This window comes from Trachinotus anak, unplaced genomic scaffold (genome assembly GCF_046630095.1).
Source record: "Trachinotus anak isolate AG129_WGS33_773 ecotype Australia unplaced genomic scaffold, CSIRO_AGI_Tana_v1 ptg000013l, whole genome shotgun sequence".
NCBI classification, from domain to species: Eukaryota; Metazoa; Chordata; class Actinopteri; order Carangiformes; family Carangidae; genus Trachinotus; species Trachinotus anak.
The window spans coordinates 30287478-30305113 of NW_027273864.1; the positions used below are offsets into that span (position 1 = coordinate 30287478).

General features: G+C 43.0%; 1 protein-coding gene across 1 annotated transcript in view; it reads right to left on the reverse strand.

The window, feature by feature from the left end:
- LOC139630742 (glutamate receptor-interacting protein 2-like) overlaps positions 1-17636 on the reverse strand; it is a 160150-nt gene that overhangs the window by 25014 nt on the left and 117500 nt on the right. The window contains exons 3-12 of the mRNA XM_071494425.1: positions 13993-14128; positions 13710-13855; positions 12489-12575; positions 12089-12164; positions 7357-7502; positions 6822-6969; positions 5889-6058; positions 3461-3616; positions 2849-3001; positions 2582-2768 (exon numbers count right to left, since the gene is read on the reverse strand). Coding sequence (XP_071350526.1) covers positions 2582-2768; positions 2849-3001; positions 3461-3616; positions 5889-6058; positions 6822-6969; positions 7357-7502; positions 12089-12164; positions 12489-12575; positions 13710-13855; positions 13993-14128 — 1405 coding nt within the window. The remainder of the gene's footprint in view (positions 1-2581; positions 2769-2848; positions 3002-3460; positions 3617-5888; positions 6059-6821; positions 6970-7356; positions 7503-12088; positions 12165-12488; positions 12576-13709; positions 13856-13992; positions 14129-17636) is intronic.

Below are 17636 nucleotides of genomic sequence, written 5' to 3' on the forward strand. Positions count from 1 at the left end.
TGTGCATGAGGTGCTCAAAATGTCTGTGAGGGGGCCCTCCAGGACCTGATGGTTTTACTGTGGGACAGAACTAAGACCTCATGGACTTCCTGTGAACAAAGTCTGTGAGGGTGGACTTTGGGATTGTGTCACTGCTGCACTCACAGTTCAAACTATTTCAACTTTGACCTTGCTTTTTTCCAATGACCTGAAAGTGACACCACCGTAATATCAGACCAGATCCTGACGGGAAGATCACAGTGTGGTGGTGGTTCAGTCATCGGCTGCCTGATCCACGGTGATGGTGACGAGTGAAAACAATCACTCTGGCTCAGTCTGTACATCTGAACTGTGCATTTTTAGCTAATTGTATGATCTTATCAATTGTGTTGTTTTTGCTGTTGTTGTTGCCGCTTCTTAGACTGTGCAGCACAGTCAGTTTATTTCAGTACAGTATTTTACTGCACTTTCACATCTGCAGTGTGTTGTGGTGTAATGATAATGAAAACTGACTGTTTTCATTACACTCTACATGTAAAAGCCAGTTTCAGCAGCAGCTATAAACTCTCTTGGAGCAATGTTAAACTGCATCGTCCCTATTAATCAATAAACTAGAAAAAAAAAACACTTGCGCAGTTCTTCTTTTGTGGTTTTTTCAGATGTTTGAATAAAAAACAAAAGTAACTTAAACTTTTCAAACTGCAGATTAATTTAACACATCATGGACATGAATAATATTGTGTGTTTTCTGAGTAATGCTACAATAAACTGTGCATATTAATATTATACTAAGTAAGATTTATGGAGAAACGTCCAGCAGCAGGATAACTACAGGTTAGAGGAGGTCGACCTCGCCGGTCGTCTCTGTGCAGGACTCGTGGTTCTAAAGACTGAAAGTTGTGATTAAGTGTAATTCAGGGAGGTGTGAAGGGGTTTATTTGGATTCACCCTGTCAAGCACAGGGGAAGGTACTTATTGATTCCTCCGACGTGGGCGAGGGGAAGCTAGCTAATTAGTGTTGTTAGCGTGGGCGCTAATGGAGAAGGGAGTGTGGCCTCAGGGTGCAGAAACACACCCAGCACTTAGAGAAGCTGTTAATACGATGGGAGCATCAATCAGGACACAAACACACACACACACACACACACACACAATGCAGACACAACTGAGATCTCATACAGAGACTTAATGAAGTCGTGAACACGTGTGAGCCGAGGTGCAACAAAAAATGCTGAGGATTGTGAACACGGACACACACCTACAATCATGTATATAAAGGCTTCAAAATGTTCATATACCCAAACACACACACACACACACACACACACACACACACATACCAACATTCAAATAAACACAGGAAGCTTAGTAAAGCTGTTAATATAGAATGAAAGTAAACACGTCACTCACACACACACACACACACACACACACACACACACACACACACACACATTACTTTCTTACTGTACATCAGAAAGATTTAACACACTGTGATTTTAATAACACGATCAATCTGTAATATTAGTAACTATTATTATATGATTATTAAATATATTAGAAATCTCCACTTAAGTTTTATTCAGTACAGTTCCATACTAACAATGTTGTTTTTTATTGTGCAACATAATGCACTCAGCTAGTGTTTATATATTATTGTTATTATTATTATTATTAGTAGTAGTAGTAGAAAGAATTTGAGTCTTTCTTATGCACCACAAAGCAGCAGAGTTGTATGCAGAGCTCACAATGACAGTAAAGTCTTGCTAATACACTTGTTTATTTTACTTACCTACCTACTTATTAAAACAAATTATATTTTTGTCTTCAATATAAAACGCAAGTGCAGCATTTGTTTATGTGGGGTAGATCCATAGACTTAGTTTCTGAGGAGCAGTTCTGAAGCCCAGAGTGAGCTACTCCACCATCGCCATCTTGGCAGTGCCTGACTCCACCTACCTCCCAGCTAATCTGGTGAAAGCTGGTTTGTGGCAAGTATACACTCACCCACCTGTCACGGAAAGAAGCCACGCCCTCAATTATATAATAACTTTAGTCCTTAATAAAATGTAAACAGGTGGATCTGTCTATGGAAGAGTCTATGGGGACTGACTCAGTGTTGGAGCCAGACTCTAGAACTGCAGCTTTTGGCTCTTTCACTGTTGGCCTCTTTCAGCTTCAGAGGTTTATGCTTCAGTAGATGTTGAACAAACAGGCAAGTGATACATAGTAGCGTCAAAATTATGATCATAATATTTTTTATTATATCTTATCTTTTGACGTCCCTGCTCAAGTTTTTTATAAAAATCAAGACAAACTCATCAGAAATTAAGGGGATTTTACTGAACAGTGACGCCCATAAATCATCATATGATGAGCAATAAAATAAGAAACGTATGTCATCTTTCTAATGAGGGAGAGCAGTAAACCTGCCTGTGTCTGGGGCTAATATTCATGTACCTGAGTGTAATCGTGCACACAGAGATCTTTGGTTTTCAAACTCTGTAGTTGCTGTTATCATCAATCACCATGTTCTTAATGCTGTACATACACACAGATACACGCTCTGTGTGTGAATGTGTGTGAATGTGTGTGTGCTGACCTCTCTGCAGAGCTGTCGGGCTCTATGAATCGGATGAGAGGTGGTGCAGACAGTGTTTCAGTTGCAAATATTCCTCCCTGCAGCTGGACACCGAAGCCGTTGAGTGGGTCGCCCGTTAAGACGACCTCGCTGGTCTCCACGTGAACCACCTGACCCCCTGGACCCACCGAACTGGACGCCAGCGACACTAAACACACACAGACACACAGGTGAGGTTCATCTTCTGATTATTCGTTTCCCTTCAGAAGAAAGACACGCGGAGCTTACGGGAGCTTTTATGCTCTTTCTTTCTCTGCCGTCGTTTGAGCAGCGAGTTGCGTGGACTCATGGGAACTGTAGGCCTAGGCAGGGTGCTGGAGCTCTGGCTGCTGGGGCCCGACATGGTCGTGGAGCCGGGAGAGAAACTGGCAGAGACCAGAGCTGCAAAAAGGAGAGAGAGAGGAGAAAGATGGTATCCACTGAGGAGATGGGGATGGAAGACGCCCTCTGAGGCCACATGGAGACTCTTCTGTTTGTGTTCTGCCTTATTAAGTTGTCATTGTTTAAAGTTTCTGTGTGGGGGATGTTTAAGAAATACTGTTCTAGTTTAACATGAAAAAGAAAAAAAAACGGCACGTCTCTATCTCAAACCTTTGAGGAGTAATGAGGCTCTAAAGACAACATGTTGAAACCCGGAGGAGACAGATCAGTGAGTCACTGCAGGAAGCAAAAACTTTGTTTTTAATGTCTTTTCACATCAGGTGATGAATGAACCTGAAACTGTATGAAATGAGTTTTCATTTGAACATTATATGAACTGTCAGCTCAGACGTCCCGCTTTGTCGGTGAGACCAGGCTGAGACAGAGTCAGAGAGTTTGTGTGTCTGTTTGTGTGCTTACACTTGCAGTAGTCGAGGCTGTTGATGGTGTTGTTGTTTGAGGCGGTCCACGACTTGTTGAGGGTGGAGCTTGTGTTGCAGAGGGTGGAGTTTGGAGGGTGACAGTAGTTTACACAGGGGTCCCAGGCGTGGGGGTGGTCCGACTTCTGAACCTTCACTGGAACACACACACACACACACACGATTTTGTTACTTGTGAGAACACAAGGCTGATGCTAATGCTAACCACTGGATCCGCCTCCTTTCATAAAACTTGCATGATGATTTTGAAAAGTGGTTCAATCTATTGACCAAGTTTGAATTGTCCTCTTACAGAGATTAAAAAAAAAACCAAAACGCTACAAAGCTGATCAGAAACACCAACCAGCAGCCGGATTAAAATCAGAGAAACTGGTCGTCTGGCTGGTTACACGCCACATTTCCTCAGATGTTGGGGAGAACCTCATCTCCCGCTGACAGTGTGAAGTCTGACAGCCTGCACAGCTCACCGCACACCGAGCTCAGCCCTGAAGTTCATCCTGAGCTGCAGTGCGCTGCCACATCTACCCAGCTTATCGGAAGCGATCTGGCGGTGGGAGGTCTGAGGAGCAGCGGCGCCGGGCGGCCTCCGAGTCACAGCTGAGGAGCGGGAAAACATTCTCCTGTCTAATCGTCCCCGAGTAAAAATACAGTCATTAAGAGAGAGACGGATCAGCTGACAGGAAGTGGTGCGGTAATTCTCACATGGCAGGACACACACACAGACATTATACACAGTCCCCTGTGCTCACTTACACACTTTAGTGTGTGTGCGCACACACTTCTGTCCAAGCTCTGATCTATGCTGCAATAACAATCACTGCAACAAATTCAAAGTCTCTCTCTCTCACACAAACGCACACGAGCACACACACACACACACACACACACACACAGACACACACACAAACCTTTAATCAGAGTGTCTATTAATAAAGCAGTGGCAAGCTGGCCGCAAGGTCTGCTGCAAGGCCATCAGTATCCTAATGAGCTGTGTTCACTTCCTAACACACACACACACACACACAGCCAGCCAGACAATCATGATTAGAAGAAGGAAAGAATGAATTTGGCGTCGTGGAGACAAATGAAGGAGATATAAGATGAGATGCGACCTTTCTAGTGTGTGTGTGTGTGTGTGTTTACATGTGTGACTTCAAGGACTTTCATAAAATGCCACATCAGACTAAAATAGAAGAGAATGGAAGGGTGGAGAGAAAAAGAGGAGAGAGGAGAACAGAAAAAAAGGAAATACAGGGAGACAAGATGAGGAAGGAGGAGAGGATGATGGGAGAGGAAGAGGAGAGGAAGAGGAGAGGAAGAGGAGAGGAAGAGGAGGCAGCAGGCTGTAAGCAGCGTCTGACAGCTGTAAAAGAGGTGTAATGACTTTAATTAAATGCCATCCTGCCTTTACACTGCCACTCCACTCCTCATTCATCCATCACTCCTCTTTTCAGCTCCCTCTCCTCCTGTCGTTTTCACGCTGAGCTGAAACTCTCACAGATTCCACAGGAAGTCGACTGGAGAGGAGGGTTTCAGTTTCCCCTCTTTACTCTCACTCTTTCTGTTTTTTTCTTTCATCACGTCTTTCTCTTCTCTCCAGCCTCTCATCAGGTGAGAGAAACAACAAAAAACACAAACCAATAAAGATAAAAACTGTTTGTGCACATGTGTGAATGAGTTCATATTTGTCAGACTGAAGTTCTGACAGTTTCTACATGTGTGTGAACCTGTGTGTATGTCATTGTGTGTTGTGTGCGTACACTCGTGCTGGAACCCCTCAGCTGTGAGGCATGAACCTGGGATAATGAGGCAGATGTTAGGAGTCAGCGTTTCCTCCTGTAAATCCACTGGCACTAATTCTCCTGCAGACGAGGAGCCGTCGTTCGGCTGCAGGTGAGGAAACGTCCTTCAGCTAATGAAGCACAAAGCTGCTGTCACAGCTAAAACAGTTTTGTTTCATAGACCGAACTGATCAGAACCACAGCAGCGGCGTCTCCCTGTGATCTGACTGCAGGACTCATTCAGGACTGGCCAGAAGCAGACAACGTGACATCCTGGGCAGAATCCATATATTGATATTGAATCTGCTGCAGACGATGAGTTCAGTGACCTGTTGTTGACTTTGTGCAGCTGCTGCATCCAAATGACATCTAGAAATGGAAGCTTTGAACAATTAGGAACAAAATAAAAAAATTAGGGACTAAGGTGGCTGCGCACGCACACACACACACACACACACACACACACACACACACACACACACACACACACACTTGTACTACTCTTTGTGAGGACACTTGCCTGTACCCTAACCTAGACCTGATGAAATGTATGACTCTGAGAAGATGATGTGTGAGTTTCCAAACTTGTCTTGAAGTGACCTGCTCCATGAATTCAACCATACGCACCTGTGTCGTGCTGTTTCCCAGTTAGCCTCGTTTGATGGGAGGGGAGTATTTCCAGTTTGACCAGTTCTGTTGTGCTCGCTAACAGCTGCGTTGCCTCCAGGACTGTGCAGTGCTCTGTCGACGTCCCGTCTATGGACAGCAGGTGATCCCCACCATGCAATGCTCCACATCTGGTAGAACAGAGACGGGGAGAAGAAAGTTAAATCAGCTGTTTCAGGAACTAGTGGAGACGGCTGCAACAAGTCTGATGATACTCATACTGCACATGCTCAGTTAGACCCACATCCCATCAACATCTGCTGCTGCATTTATGGAAAAAAAAAAACGTAAAAAGAAGCCCCCTGGGGACATCTCATCTTGATTCATGAGTCATTTCGATCTATACCAAATCTGTTCCCAAATTTCCAACTCACGTTACTCCTACTCTATAAATTACTGACATAAAAATCCTGTTACATACAACATGAAGTGAATAATTAAAATGAAGTAACATCGGCACAGATGCTTTGCCTAAACCAGAATTAAAGCTAGAAGGTAGTGGTACAGCAAGCTAACATTGCTACCTATAATGTTATAATCATAAACTCAACTATTTATTCTTTTGAACTGATAATAATACATTTCTTACCACTGGTTAGCTATTTTCATCTTACCACAGTTTACCTGATATGTGATAGTTGTATCTTTACCAATCAGAGGTTTAGCTCAGCCTTCATGTAGCCTGAGAGGCAAAACCCAGGGCAACAAACAGCCCATAAAAAAACAGCCCCTGTTTTAAACCTTAAAGCTGTGACCACATGGTCAACACTGTACAACAATGGAGATTTTACAGAGTAAATCAAGGTCAAAGTGAAAGTGTGTAAACATATGTGTGTGTGTGTGTGTGTGTGTGTGTGTGTGTGTGTGTGTGTGTGTGTCTGTGTTTGTGCGTACCTGTCCACAACGCTGCCAGGTTTCACCCGGTCAATGACGATGACCTGCTTGTTCCGATGATTGGCTGACGTCAGCGTGATGCCCAGTGTTGCTCCTGGAGACTTCGCGATTTCCACTAACAGTGGACCGGAGGCGTTCGTGACTGTGTCTGAGCGGGAAAAGGATTTTAATTGTCATCGTTTAGCAGTTTGCTGCGAGCTGATGCTAAGCACCTTTCGATCTCTGCAAGATTACGGAGCCTGGCAGACGAGCTTCAGGCAAAAACGCTCTCATAAGAATAAACAACCCGGTGTATTTGTGATTTTTTTGCAGTGCATTCTGGGTGAGTTAAATTGAGCAGTTTTACCCAGAAAAAGGCAGAGCTCAGCAGAAAATGTCAACACATCAACAACACAATCCATTTTTTAATTTCACTGGCATTTTAGAAAAGTCTGGAAACTTTCGCTCAAAGGTTGCAGTCTGTGTGTATGTGTTCGTGTGTGTGTTTGTGTGTGTGTTTGTGTGTGTGTGTATATGTGTGTGTGTGGTCTCTCACCCATAATGGTGACGTCGTACTCTATCTGGAACAGGGCTTCCTGGCCACACTGAGCCAACACAATGAGGGCGTCGCTGTGGGTAGCGTTGTGCAGCGGCACGCCATCCACACTGATGAGACGATCACCAGGACGCAGCGTGCCCTCTCTGGAAACACACACACACACACACACACACACACACACACACACACACACACAAAGAGACAAAGCTGAGAAACAGAGCTAAGCTAAAATAAACGGAGACAAACCACCCAAACAGAATCTGATCCTCAGATCTCCTCTGATCTCTTCACTGCCTCCTTCCTCTCTGAACTCATCCTCCTCTTCTCGACTCTTATCTGTCTGACACAGTATCATTTCTCCTTACAAAGATTCTGTACACAAAATTTTAAACAATAACACAGCAGCAAATAACTGTTTTCTATGTAAAGATATAGTGGAGTCATAGCATCCTGAGCAGAGAACAAAACCACCCCCCCTCCGTGTGTGATGTAATCTGAGTTTCTCTGGTCTTTGTTTTGGTAGCATTACTGCTTGTACATGTGCATGTTGTTGCACGTCAGTCCCTCCTGTTGGCCCTCCCTATGTTTATAAAAACACAGGAACTGCCCACACGTGAGATGACACAGTGCAGTACGCAGTGTTCAGGTGAAAGTGAAAGAAATTCCTCCACTGAAGAAGAAACCACGTTTTCATCTGAAGAAAGGGATGAGACCAGAGCACAGGAGGACTGGACATGAGGTCAACAGGCTCAAATCCTGGTTGGCCAGTGGACCATCAAAACATCCACAATGTTTTTAACGTTTTTACCAACTCCATCGGTGTCATTACAAGCTCTGTCAGTGTCAATCATCCCAGTGGATCAGTCTAAGGCTCAATTTCTTTTCCAGTCCGATTGTGGATCCAGTCCTGGTCTGTCTGTACTGAGATGGAGAACCCTACCAGCTGCTAAAGGCTCCAGCTGGACTCAGAACTGGTTTTCTTCTGCTCCATGTGTCAATAAATTAATGCTACATAATGCTAATGTTGAAGCCACTCCCAGCTGACACTGGGCGAGGGCAGGATACACCTGGACAGGACGGCAGCCTATCACAGGGCTGACATATGGAGATAACACTAAAGATGGCAGGTGATGCTGCTCTGCTTCCCAACATTCAAAATATTGAGCTGGTGCTTCACAGTCTGGATATTTGATGCTTAAGAGGCACTTCAGTTCTACATTTCAGGCAATTATTTATGTCCCCCCAAAAATGAAATGCAGCTTTGAATGTTGCAGGCAGGAGGCTGCATTAGAGAGCTGATAGATGCTTCGTGCACGATGCCAGAGAGTGAGTAATGCAGAGCTGTCATCACACCAGCCAGAAGTTGTAAAGTATGACGCTAATAGCCCTGAAGCTTTTTAACAACATGATGCAAGCTGAGCTGAGACCAAAAGGCTTCTTTACAGCAGGAATTAGGTTATAAGAGAGAACCGTCTGAAGAATGAAGCTTCACAGGAGTCAAATAAAAATCAGATACAAACCAAAAATGGTTTAATGCTCAGGTTTTCTTTTTTGCACTACATACAGGCTGTTGTGCTAAAACAATGGTTCCCAACCTTTTCCAACATGCAGTGCACTGTAAGGATGGTTCACTCAAAACAGTAAAAAGGTTAAGATGGACACTTCTCACCCTCAACTCAGTAATTGCCCATCACAGTTTTTATACATTTAGAATGTTTTTAAAGATCGTTTTGTTCTAAAACATATAAAAACATTACTTGTATTTCTTTTTTTTCACCCCAGAGAGTTTTGCAAATGATTTGTCAGACCACTTGCAATACCTTCGCCTAGAATTTTAAAAGACCAGCATCAGAATCTGATGTTTGTTGTCTCATTTCACCGGTTTCCACACAAATCAGAAAAAGTTCAAATAAAAACATGTATGTATACTAAATGTGCACAGCCTACTGCTGTTGTTCCAAGAGTTAACGCTTATCTCTCAGTTTCTGTTCAAATAACGATGCAGTGGAAGCAGTTTCATTGTCCTGCAAAAAAAAAAAAAAAAAAAAAGCCACCATGGCAATCTCGCTTGAAATTTAATTCCCACTGGGTAATGCTAAAAATGTGAGCACTCCTGGGACCGTATGCTGCTGTGGATTAAGTGTTCTCCAATTGGCAGATCAATGGGAAATAAAGCAGCATGAACATCTCATTCACTTCCCTTGGACTGACCCACATTCTCAGGATGATTTTCTTTAGGATGGTGTTAGATTAGCCTCAGGGCAAAATAACTCAACAGTGAGATGGAATTTAATCTTGGTCGTGGTCCCGCTCTGTCAATCTGTACGTGAACGTTTAAATAAAAACCTGCTTGTGTGTGTGTGTGCTCATTTCCTGTCGAATAATACATCTACACATTAATATACAGGTTTACCAGTCAATAAGGTTTCTGCAGATCTGCAGTGAATCAGCCTGAAAATAGTGTCAAAGATTTTTTATTTTTTTTTAAGATACTTGCTTTGAGATTAAAAATAGCATCTCACAGTTACTAAGTCTAACATCAATTGATTGAAGCTGTAAGTGATCAGAGAGCAGGGTTACACTTTGTTCTTGTAATCTCTTCCAGTCTGTCGAGCAGCAGCTGAAAATGGGGCTTTAAAGCAGTGAGATTTATGTGATGGGTGAAAGTTAAAGGAACAACCACCGACATGAAGCGTCTGAGTAAAGGCGTCATTTATTATTTCACCACGAGCCTCCGGAGCAGCTTCACTTCTGCTGAAGGAGCGAAGATTTCTCTTCCAAATGCTACAGCACTGTTTTGAGACTGTCCCGTAAAAAACGAGCCCACAGTTCGTCTGTCAGCAGGTCACTATGAGCCATTGTTAGGATTTGTTGCTAGGCGACATCTAGTGGTCGTAGTGATGATGACAGGAGCAAAGGGAAAAGTGCGGTGACGTAGTTTATAGAGCGACAAAGTCCACGTCAGGAGGAGGTTGGGGTGGATGGATGAATATGACCCAGGAGAGCGGTGTTCGATTCCCCATGTGACAGGAGCAGTTGATGTTGTTTCTATTATCCATGACATGATTCATTGTTATTGTTGTAACCATGACAACAGAGATCGTCTGAGGTTGAGGAAGTACTTATTTTAATCAAATCACCATCTTTTCCTAAACCTAACCAAGACATGACTGTTATTATAGTAACCACGGTGACAAAGGTAGGTACGCTGATCTTGGTATAATCTGTGTGTTTATTATGGTAACCATGGTAACCATGATAACCAAGGCCCGGCATCCCGGTCGCCATAGAGGCGCTATTTCAGGAGACACTGCTGTGTGAGGTATCAGAGGGTTGATGGTTGTTCAGGTTGGAGGACTTGGTTGGGCCAAGTGTTCTCACACCAGTTTTAAAAACAACAATTGTCTGCAGCATAATCATAAAAGTTAATTTCCTATGAATAGTTTGTTAATTAATATGTTGAAATGCTCCAAAATTTTCTTTGTTTCAGCTTTAAGTTAGATTAAAGTACTTTGGCTGCAGGACAGGTGCATATTTTTAGTAACATTTTGCCTGTAGCTTTGTTTAGTTTAATGTAAAAAACATCTACATGTGAAACCAGAATGAATATGAATAATGCTGTAGTATGAGTTCAGCCCTTTAACTTCACTAAAAAAAAAAAAATCACACTCGACTTTCTTCAGGATTCATGGGTTCACTTTAGTTTCCTCTCAACCCAAAGATGAGCAAGAAGTTACAAAAGGTCTATCGTCTGGAGAGGCAAACCAGGCAAATGCTTGGGGCCCTCGCAGGGAAAAAGGGCATCCAATGGCCCCTCATATTGGCACATAGTGCAATGAAAACTATAAACCCCATTAATCTCAATGCTGTTGCCCCAGAAAACATAACTTTGGTTGTTGTCCCTTTTTCTTCACAAGCCTCACAAGTGAGAATTACCACGAAAACCTGCTGGATACGGAACCAGATGTTAAACCATTCAAATTTAGTCCAGATGTTAATGGGGACTGACACATCAGAAATGGGCAAACGTGAAGAGGAAAGTATAAATTTATGTTCCTGCCGAGTCCTGCTTCAGGGTATTTGTGTTTACAACTTGCCCTCCAGACACACAGACACACACAGTGGAGAGTGACAGGAAATGCAAGAGAGAGAGAGGGAGAGAAAGAGAGAGAGAGAGAGAGAGAGAGTGAGAGAGAGAGAGAGAGAGAGAGAGAGAGAGAGATGCAGATACAGATCCTTATTTGAGGTCTGAGATTGTGTGGATGCTGCTTTTTTCTCTTCTAACACAAACCTTCTTCACAGCTTATTCCAGACGGGCTGGAAATGTAAGCGACACTGTTTCCTCTGCAGGAGAATTTCAAAGTGTGAATTCATGTTCTGCACCTACAGAAGGTTCAGTCACTGCTGACATTTATACGAAAACATCATGGATTATTACTGAAACATGAAGACACATGACACATGATGCTAACATTAAAGTAATTAAATATGAGGTGACTCATGTTGCTGCAGCTGTGAGTAACACATAACTGTCAACACACCGGTGACGGTCACAGGGACTGACACCGACATCCTTTGGGTTCATTTGCACGAAGGCTCATGGGGCCTGCTTGTGCACAGCCCAATAAATTACATACTGGCTCTAGGTACATTCATGTGCATGAACAGTACAAATACATGCAGTACATACACAGTCTGTGCAGTATATATGAGTTTATGTCAGAGCTACCTGTCTGCGGGGCCCCCTGGCCTGACGTATGTGACCACTAGGGGACGCGACTTGTGCCAGTCCTCCTGTGTGCCACCTGGAAGAAAGAGCAGATTAGAAATCCCCCATTTTAAAATGACACCCTAACCACACAAAAACAGTTCCTTCAAATTTCCTTCAAGTTTTGATCAAAAGCCAGTTTCCAGCTGAGATTGTGCTGAAAACTCTCCTTTAAGATTTTAATCTGGGATCAGACTCAGATCAACAGATTGTTTAGTTCAAAGTTCAAACCTGGAAGATGACCAGCTTCACTTTACTTTTTTCAGTCACGACACAAGGACACGATGCAAAGTCTGATTTAGTGTCAATCACAACGATTCAGGCGGCCTGCAAACACACAGCCTGTGTGACTGAAGCTTACCTCTCATGACGAAACCAAAACTGTTCCCCTCTTTGTGCAAACAGATGTCGATTGTCTTTGAAATGACCCCTGAGGTGCTGTCTGGTGCTTTGAGAAAGGGGAGAAGAGGAAAGAGAGGATTTATTTCCATTAGTATGACAGAGAATATCTGGAACATTATCACAGTGGCAGCTGGTTTATCCCCGTGATCCCACGGGAAAAAGCAGAATTATTACAGAGCGACGGGACGGCGTCGCCTTGTGTATGACAACCCTGTCTTTCCATCCCAGCAGCTCTGGGCATCAGGATCCCTGCTGCACCAACAGTCGTGTCATTGTATGGATCAAATCGGATGATTCTCCATTTTCCTGATTGGTTATCCAGTGCTGAAGTTCAGAAAGTGTGGAGGTCGACAGAAGTTCTGTCACAGAACTTAAAATAGTATATTTGCAAGAACCAGAATCTTTCCCTGACATTAACCATCCTACCCCTTCACACATAGTGGTCACTACAGTGGACAGTCCATAAAAACCCCACTGGCTGCCACCTAGCTGCAACCAAATGTAAGTGCAACCAAAAACCCCGACATCTAAGATGGCCGATGAAACATCAGGTAAGCCAAGCACCTCAAGGATATCTGTCCAGTCCCTCTGTAGAAGAAGACTGTTGCAGGTAAAAAAAAAAAAAGGTGATAACAAGTATCATCTAAGGAACGATATTATTGTTAGGTTTGTCAAATATCGATTTTGAACAGGCAGGAAATTACAATCAATCAAATGTCAACTACATCTATCTATTAGAATTATGTAAAAAAGACAATATTTGGTGCTATTTAAGTCTATTGTGTTCGTGACATTTGATCATCTTTTTGTGTGTCCTGAAATTCCCTCAGGAAAATGTAACATTTGAAAATAGTCTTTTTTCATTCAACCAGCACCAAAACCCAAAGAGATTCAGTTTATTATCAGGTACAACATAGAAAGGATCAAGTCCTCAAATGATTAATGATTACTTTTGATCATTGATTATTTTTATAAGGGAAATGAATTTTACTAATTATTTTACACTACTTACATTTAACATTTAAAAAAAGATGACAGTTTTGAATTCCAGTGTTTCGACCATCGACCTTCCTGTCCGCCGATGGGGTTTTGTTTTTCATGCAGTGATAATGTTGAACTGGACTCAACCCGACTGGAGCTTTTACTGTCTGACCCTGAACCCTGTACCTCTGACATGTACCTGTGGGGGGCAGCTCGTACTCCACCTCCAGCAGGACTCTCTCTCCGACGTTCTTCAGTAAGCTGATGATCTCTTCGTGCCGCAGTTTGGTCAAATTGATGCCGTTCACCGACTTGATGTAGTCACCGACGTTCAGCTGGTCGCTCCTGCACAGGAGAGGGACGGACGCATGAAGGACACTGGGTTTAACCCCAACTGTGTGGTGAGGGTGAATGAAAATCAAGAAAGTCTGAATGTATTTATTCTCCCTCTTCTTCTTTGGTGGTGGCTGTGTTTCACGCACCTGGCTGCCAGTCCTCCAGGCCGTAGGTTCGACACCCGTGGTTTCCCGTCCTTGTCAGTTCCTCCTGAGATGGTGAGGCCGAGCGTGCTGCCTTCTTTCTTCACCAGCTCCACCATGGTCACCCCCCGCAGAGCTTCTAACCAAAAACACACATGCACATAAAGACAAATACATACACACACACACACACACAAAACGGGCAAAGAGAAGGAAGCACGCACACACAGATATGCACACAGACATATACACACAAACTCGGACACACAAAATACAGCAGAGAGATAAGTGGTTAGTGGCCGCCCTCTGTCCATTCTGATTCCCGGATTAAAGCAAAGCCGAGATACAAGAAAGATAAAGTCAAAGACGTTTGACGCCGTGTGTCCTTGAGCGAGACACTGATCCCCTGTTGGTTTAACACAAGAGAATCAGCTCAAATGACTGAAATGTAAATGTGAAGGTCAGAGAAGATAAACATCAGTTAATGAGAATTAACAAAGCCTCATTGTTTCTTGCAGTCACTCCACTTTTCACGACTTCCTGACAGCAAAGAAAAGGTGAAAACACATCAGCAGATATTTACAACAGTCACAGGAGACCAGATTTTAAATAGAACAAAAAGTTTATCAGACTTCAGCTTTATACAGCTTCCTGTCATGTGTAGTTTTACTCCTGAAGACAATTCCAATAAGTTTGAATGTGTAAAATGACTGGAGTTCCTCTGCTCAGATGTTTCATGGTTATATACATGCAGGTGTCTTATTATGGGAACTGGTTACACAGTGACTGTATTTTTTCTAATAAAATTGAGACTTTCCAACAATCTTTTCAATAAAAACTTACAACTGAAAACCTCTACCATCATTTTTATTATGACACAGATATAATATCTCAGGACATTATTTGATGTCGTAAATCTCTCAACTGAAACCAACAGCACCGACGTACTTTGATGTACTTTCTCTATGTTGTGTTAATCTACAACCTTCCACTGAACCACTGAAGGGAATCCCCTGTGGACCGTGATAACAAGGATCAAGGAACGGTGGACCACTCAACAGGAGGACCAACAGAACCTACTGTACAGTGCAACAATATAATTATTCCCTGAACACTTAATTAAACTACTGTATAAACAAAAGCATCACAATATTCACAACAATCACATGTAACCTCTTTTCCAGCAGCTATTCACTGCAGCAGGCGGCTTCTCTCGGGCTGAGTCAAGGCTCGATGAGGTAAACAACTTAATGGGTTGACTTGGGAACAACATGAGTTCAGTTCACCTTCATCCTGCTGCTGCTTTGAAGTTAGAGCTCACGACAGAAGCTCATGAAGAGAGGCCAGTTTCTCCATGACTGTGTGTGCAGATACAGATACATTAAAGTCAATGAAATAATCCAAATACTTATTAGACTCTAACATTTTTAAAGCTCCATCCAGTCTAAAGGTAGATGTCCATGTGTTTGTGATTCTAAAGCAGGTCTAGGTTCTATATTAATACTGTGAAAGTATCAAAGCCTCAGTCCACAAAGAAATGCACACAGCCTGTATTCAGAAACTGAGCCTTAAAACCGGCCGTCAGGACTTCTGGAACTTTGTGATGTCACAACAAAGCAGTCACTCTCAGCCACGCCCCAAGCCCCGCCCACCTGGACCCACCATCCAACCTTGCAGGATTTGGTTACTCTGAGTGTTTACCTGAAATCTGCTGTATTTTTATTGGATCAATCAGAAAACAGTCAGCCTGCAAAGCAAAGCATGAATTTCTAGGTTCAGGGTTTTAGTTCGAAATAACCGAGAGACGCGAAGGTAAAATGAGCGAACTGGGTCAGATCTGGCTCAGGTGTAATGAGCAGAATAAAATGTTTGAGTTGTGCTGACAGAGTTCTGCCTCTACACTGTCTTTATTTGTCCCATTACCACGTACATGTATACACGTATACATACACACGAGGACTGCAGATAAACAGCTATCTCTCATTTGGTCTCTATATATTCGATGCACACTGCAGCACAGCCATCCACACACACACACACACACACACACACACACACAGGTGAGATGAGGCTTCAGTGTGATAGCTAGATGGTTAGATTATGTAAATCCCCCTGGCGACACTCAGGATCAGTGAGATGCTTCACACCGCAGTTATCTCTGGTGGATATTACAACACACACACACACACACACACACACACACTTTATCTGCAGAAAGCCACTCGTTCATTAATTAGTACTTGTACTGTTCATATTTGCATAAAAGCACAGATGCTTTTACAAATGTAGATTGATGCTGTGAACATCTTCTTCTGAGTCCGTCACTAAATGAGTTTTTCCTCCAGAGACGCAGAAGTGACTGTGTTCAGGTTCAATACATTTTATAACGACTGACTTTGTTCAGGTAACACAGTGATGAGAAGACTGTGACTCTAAACACAGAGCAACTCATTAAATGATATCTGTTATGTAAGCACAGGACTATTTACAAGTAATCATCCTGCATAAGGAAAAAGTGGAACACACACACACACACACACACACACACACACACACACATTCAGAGGCACAACATATAAAGCAAGAAAGAAACAGAAAAAGTCACCAACGATGTGTCTTTGGAAGGTAAATAAAAGAAATACTCATTTGTAAAAACCTGGAAAAAGCTGGAACCCAGCATGTAGCTGAGCTACGTAGTTAAAGATGTATAAATACACAGTGATGAGGGAAAGAAGAGAAGAGGAAGCAGACAGACACACACAAGCTGTGTTCCAGTTCAGGGGCCACGTTCTTCAGAGGAAGGCCGCATCAAAACAAGGAGGATTTTTGCTTTGCGTCACCGTCTGTGTCTGCCCTTACTGTTGTGGAGCAAAGTGTGGCTCCTGTCGCCTAGCAACCTTGACAACACATAGATTTGTTTACAAAAACTTGAGGTTTTAAGGCCCTTGGTTTTAACTGTTGTATCGTTACCTGTTGAACTGAGCTTAAGCCCAATACTGACATTTAAAGGTGTGATCCTCAGGTTCTCTGTTGGCGTTGTGACGCGGATGAATCATGGGATAGGTTGGGCCACAAAGGATCCACCTGTTGGACCCTTTGGTGCCGGATTTGAAAGAGTCTTTGGAACAGGAAAGTCTAGTTGTCTCCAAATGCAGCCTACAAAGGATGTGGCCCCTGAATTGAGACACAGCTACAGAGAGGAAGAGGATGGAGGGACTCAGTCAAAGTGAAAATAAGGTAAGAAAAGAGAAAACCTGTTAAAGGAGAAAGAAAGAAAGAAAGAAAGAAAGAAAGAAACCCCCAAAATTGAATAGTAATGTTAAAATATGAAAGATCAGTGACTGCTGTAGAGTAACTGTCTCATTGCAGAATAAAGCAAAGAAAACTGAAATCTAATTCTCCTGGAGTAATCCGTTTTCCAGATTGCACTGTCCCAAAATGGAGACAGCGTAAAAGCAGCAGTGCATCAGAATGCACTCAGGAAACTCTCTGCAACAGAACTTCACTTGATCGACGACTTCCTCTTTCAACAGAGCTCAGTCTCAGCTTTGTGACGACACGTGGACTCCCTGGTTGCTGGGTGTGAATGTGGTGCAGTTTTATCCTTGAAAGACAGGAGCTGGTATTAAAGGATGATTTTTCTATGT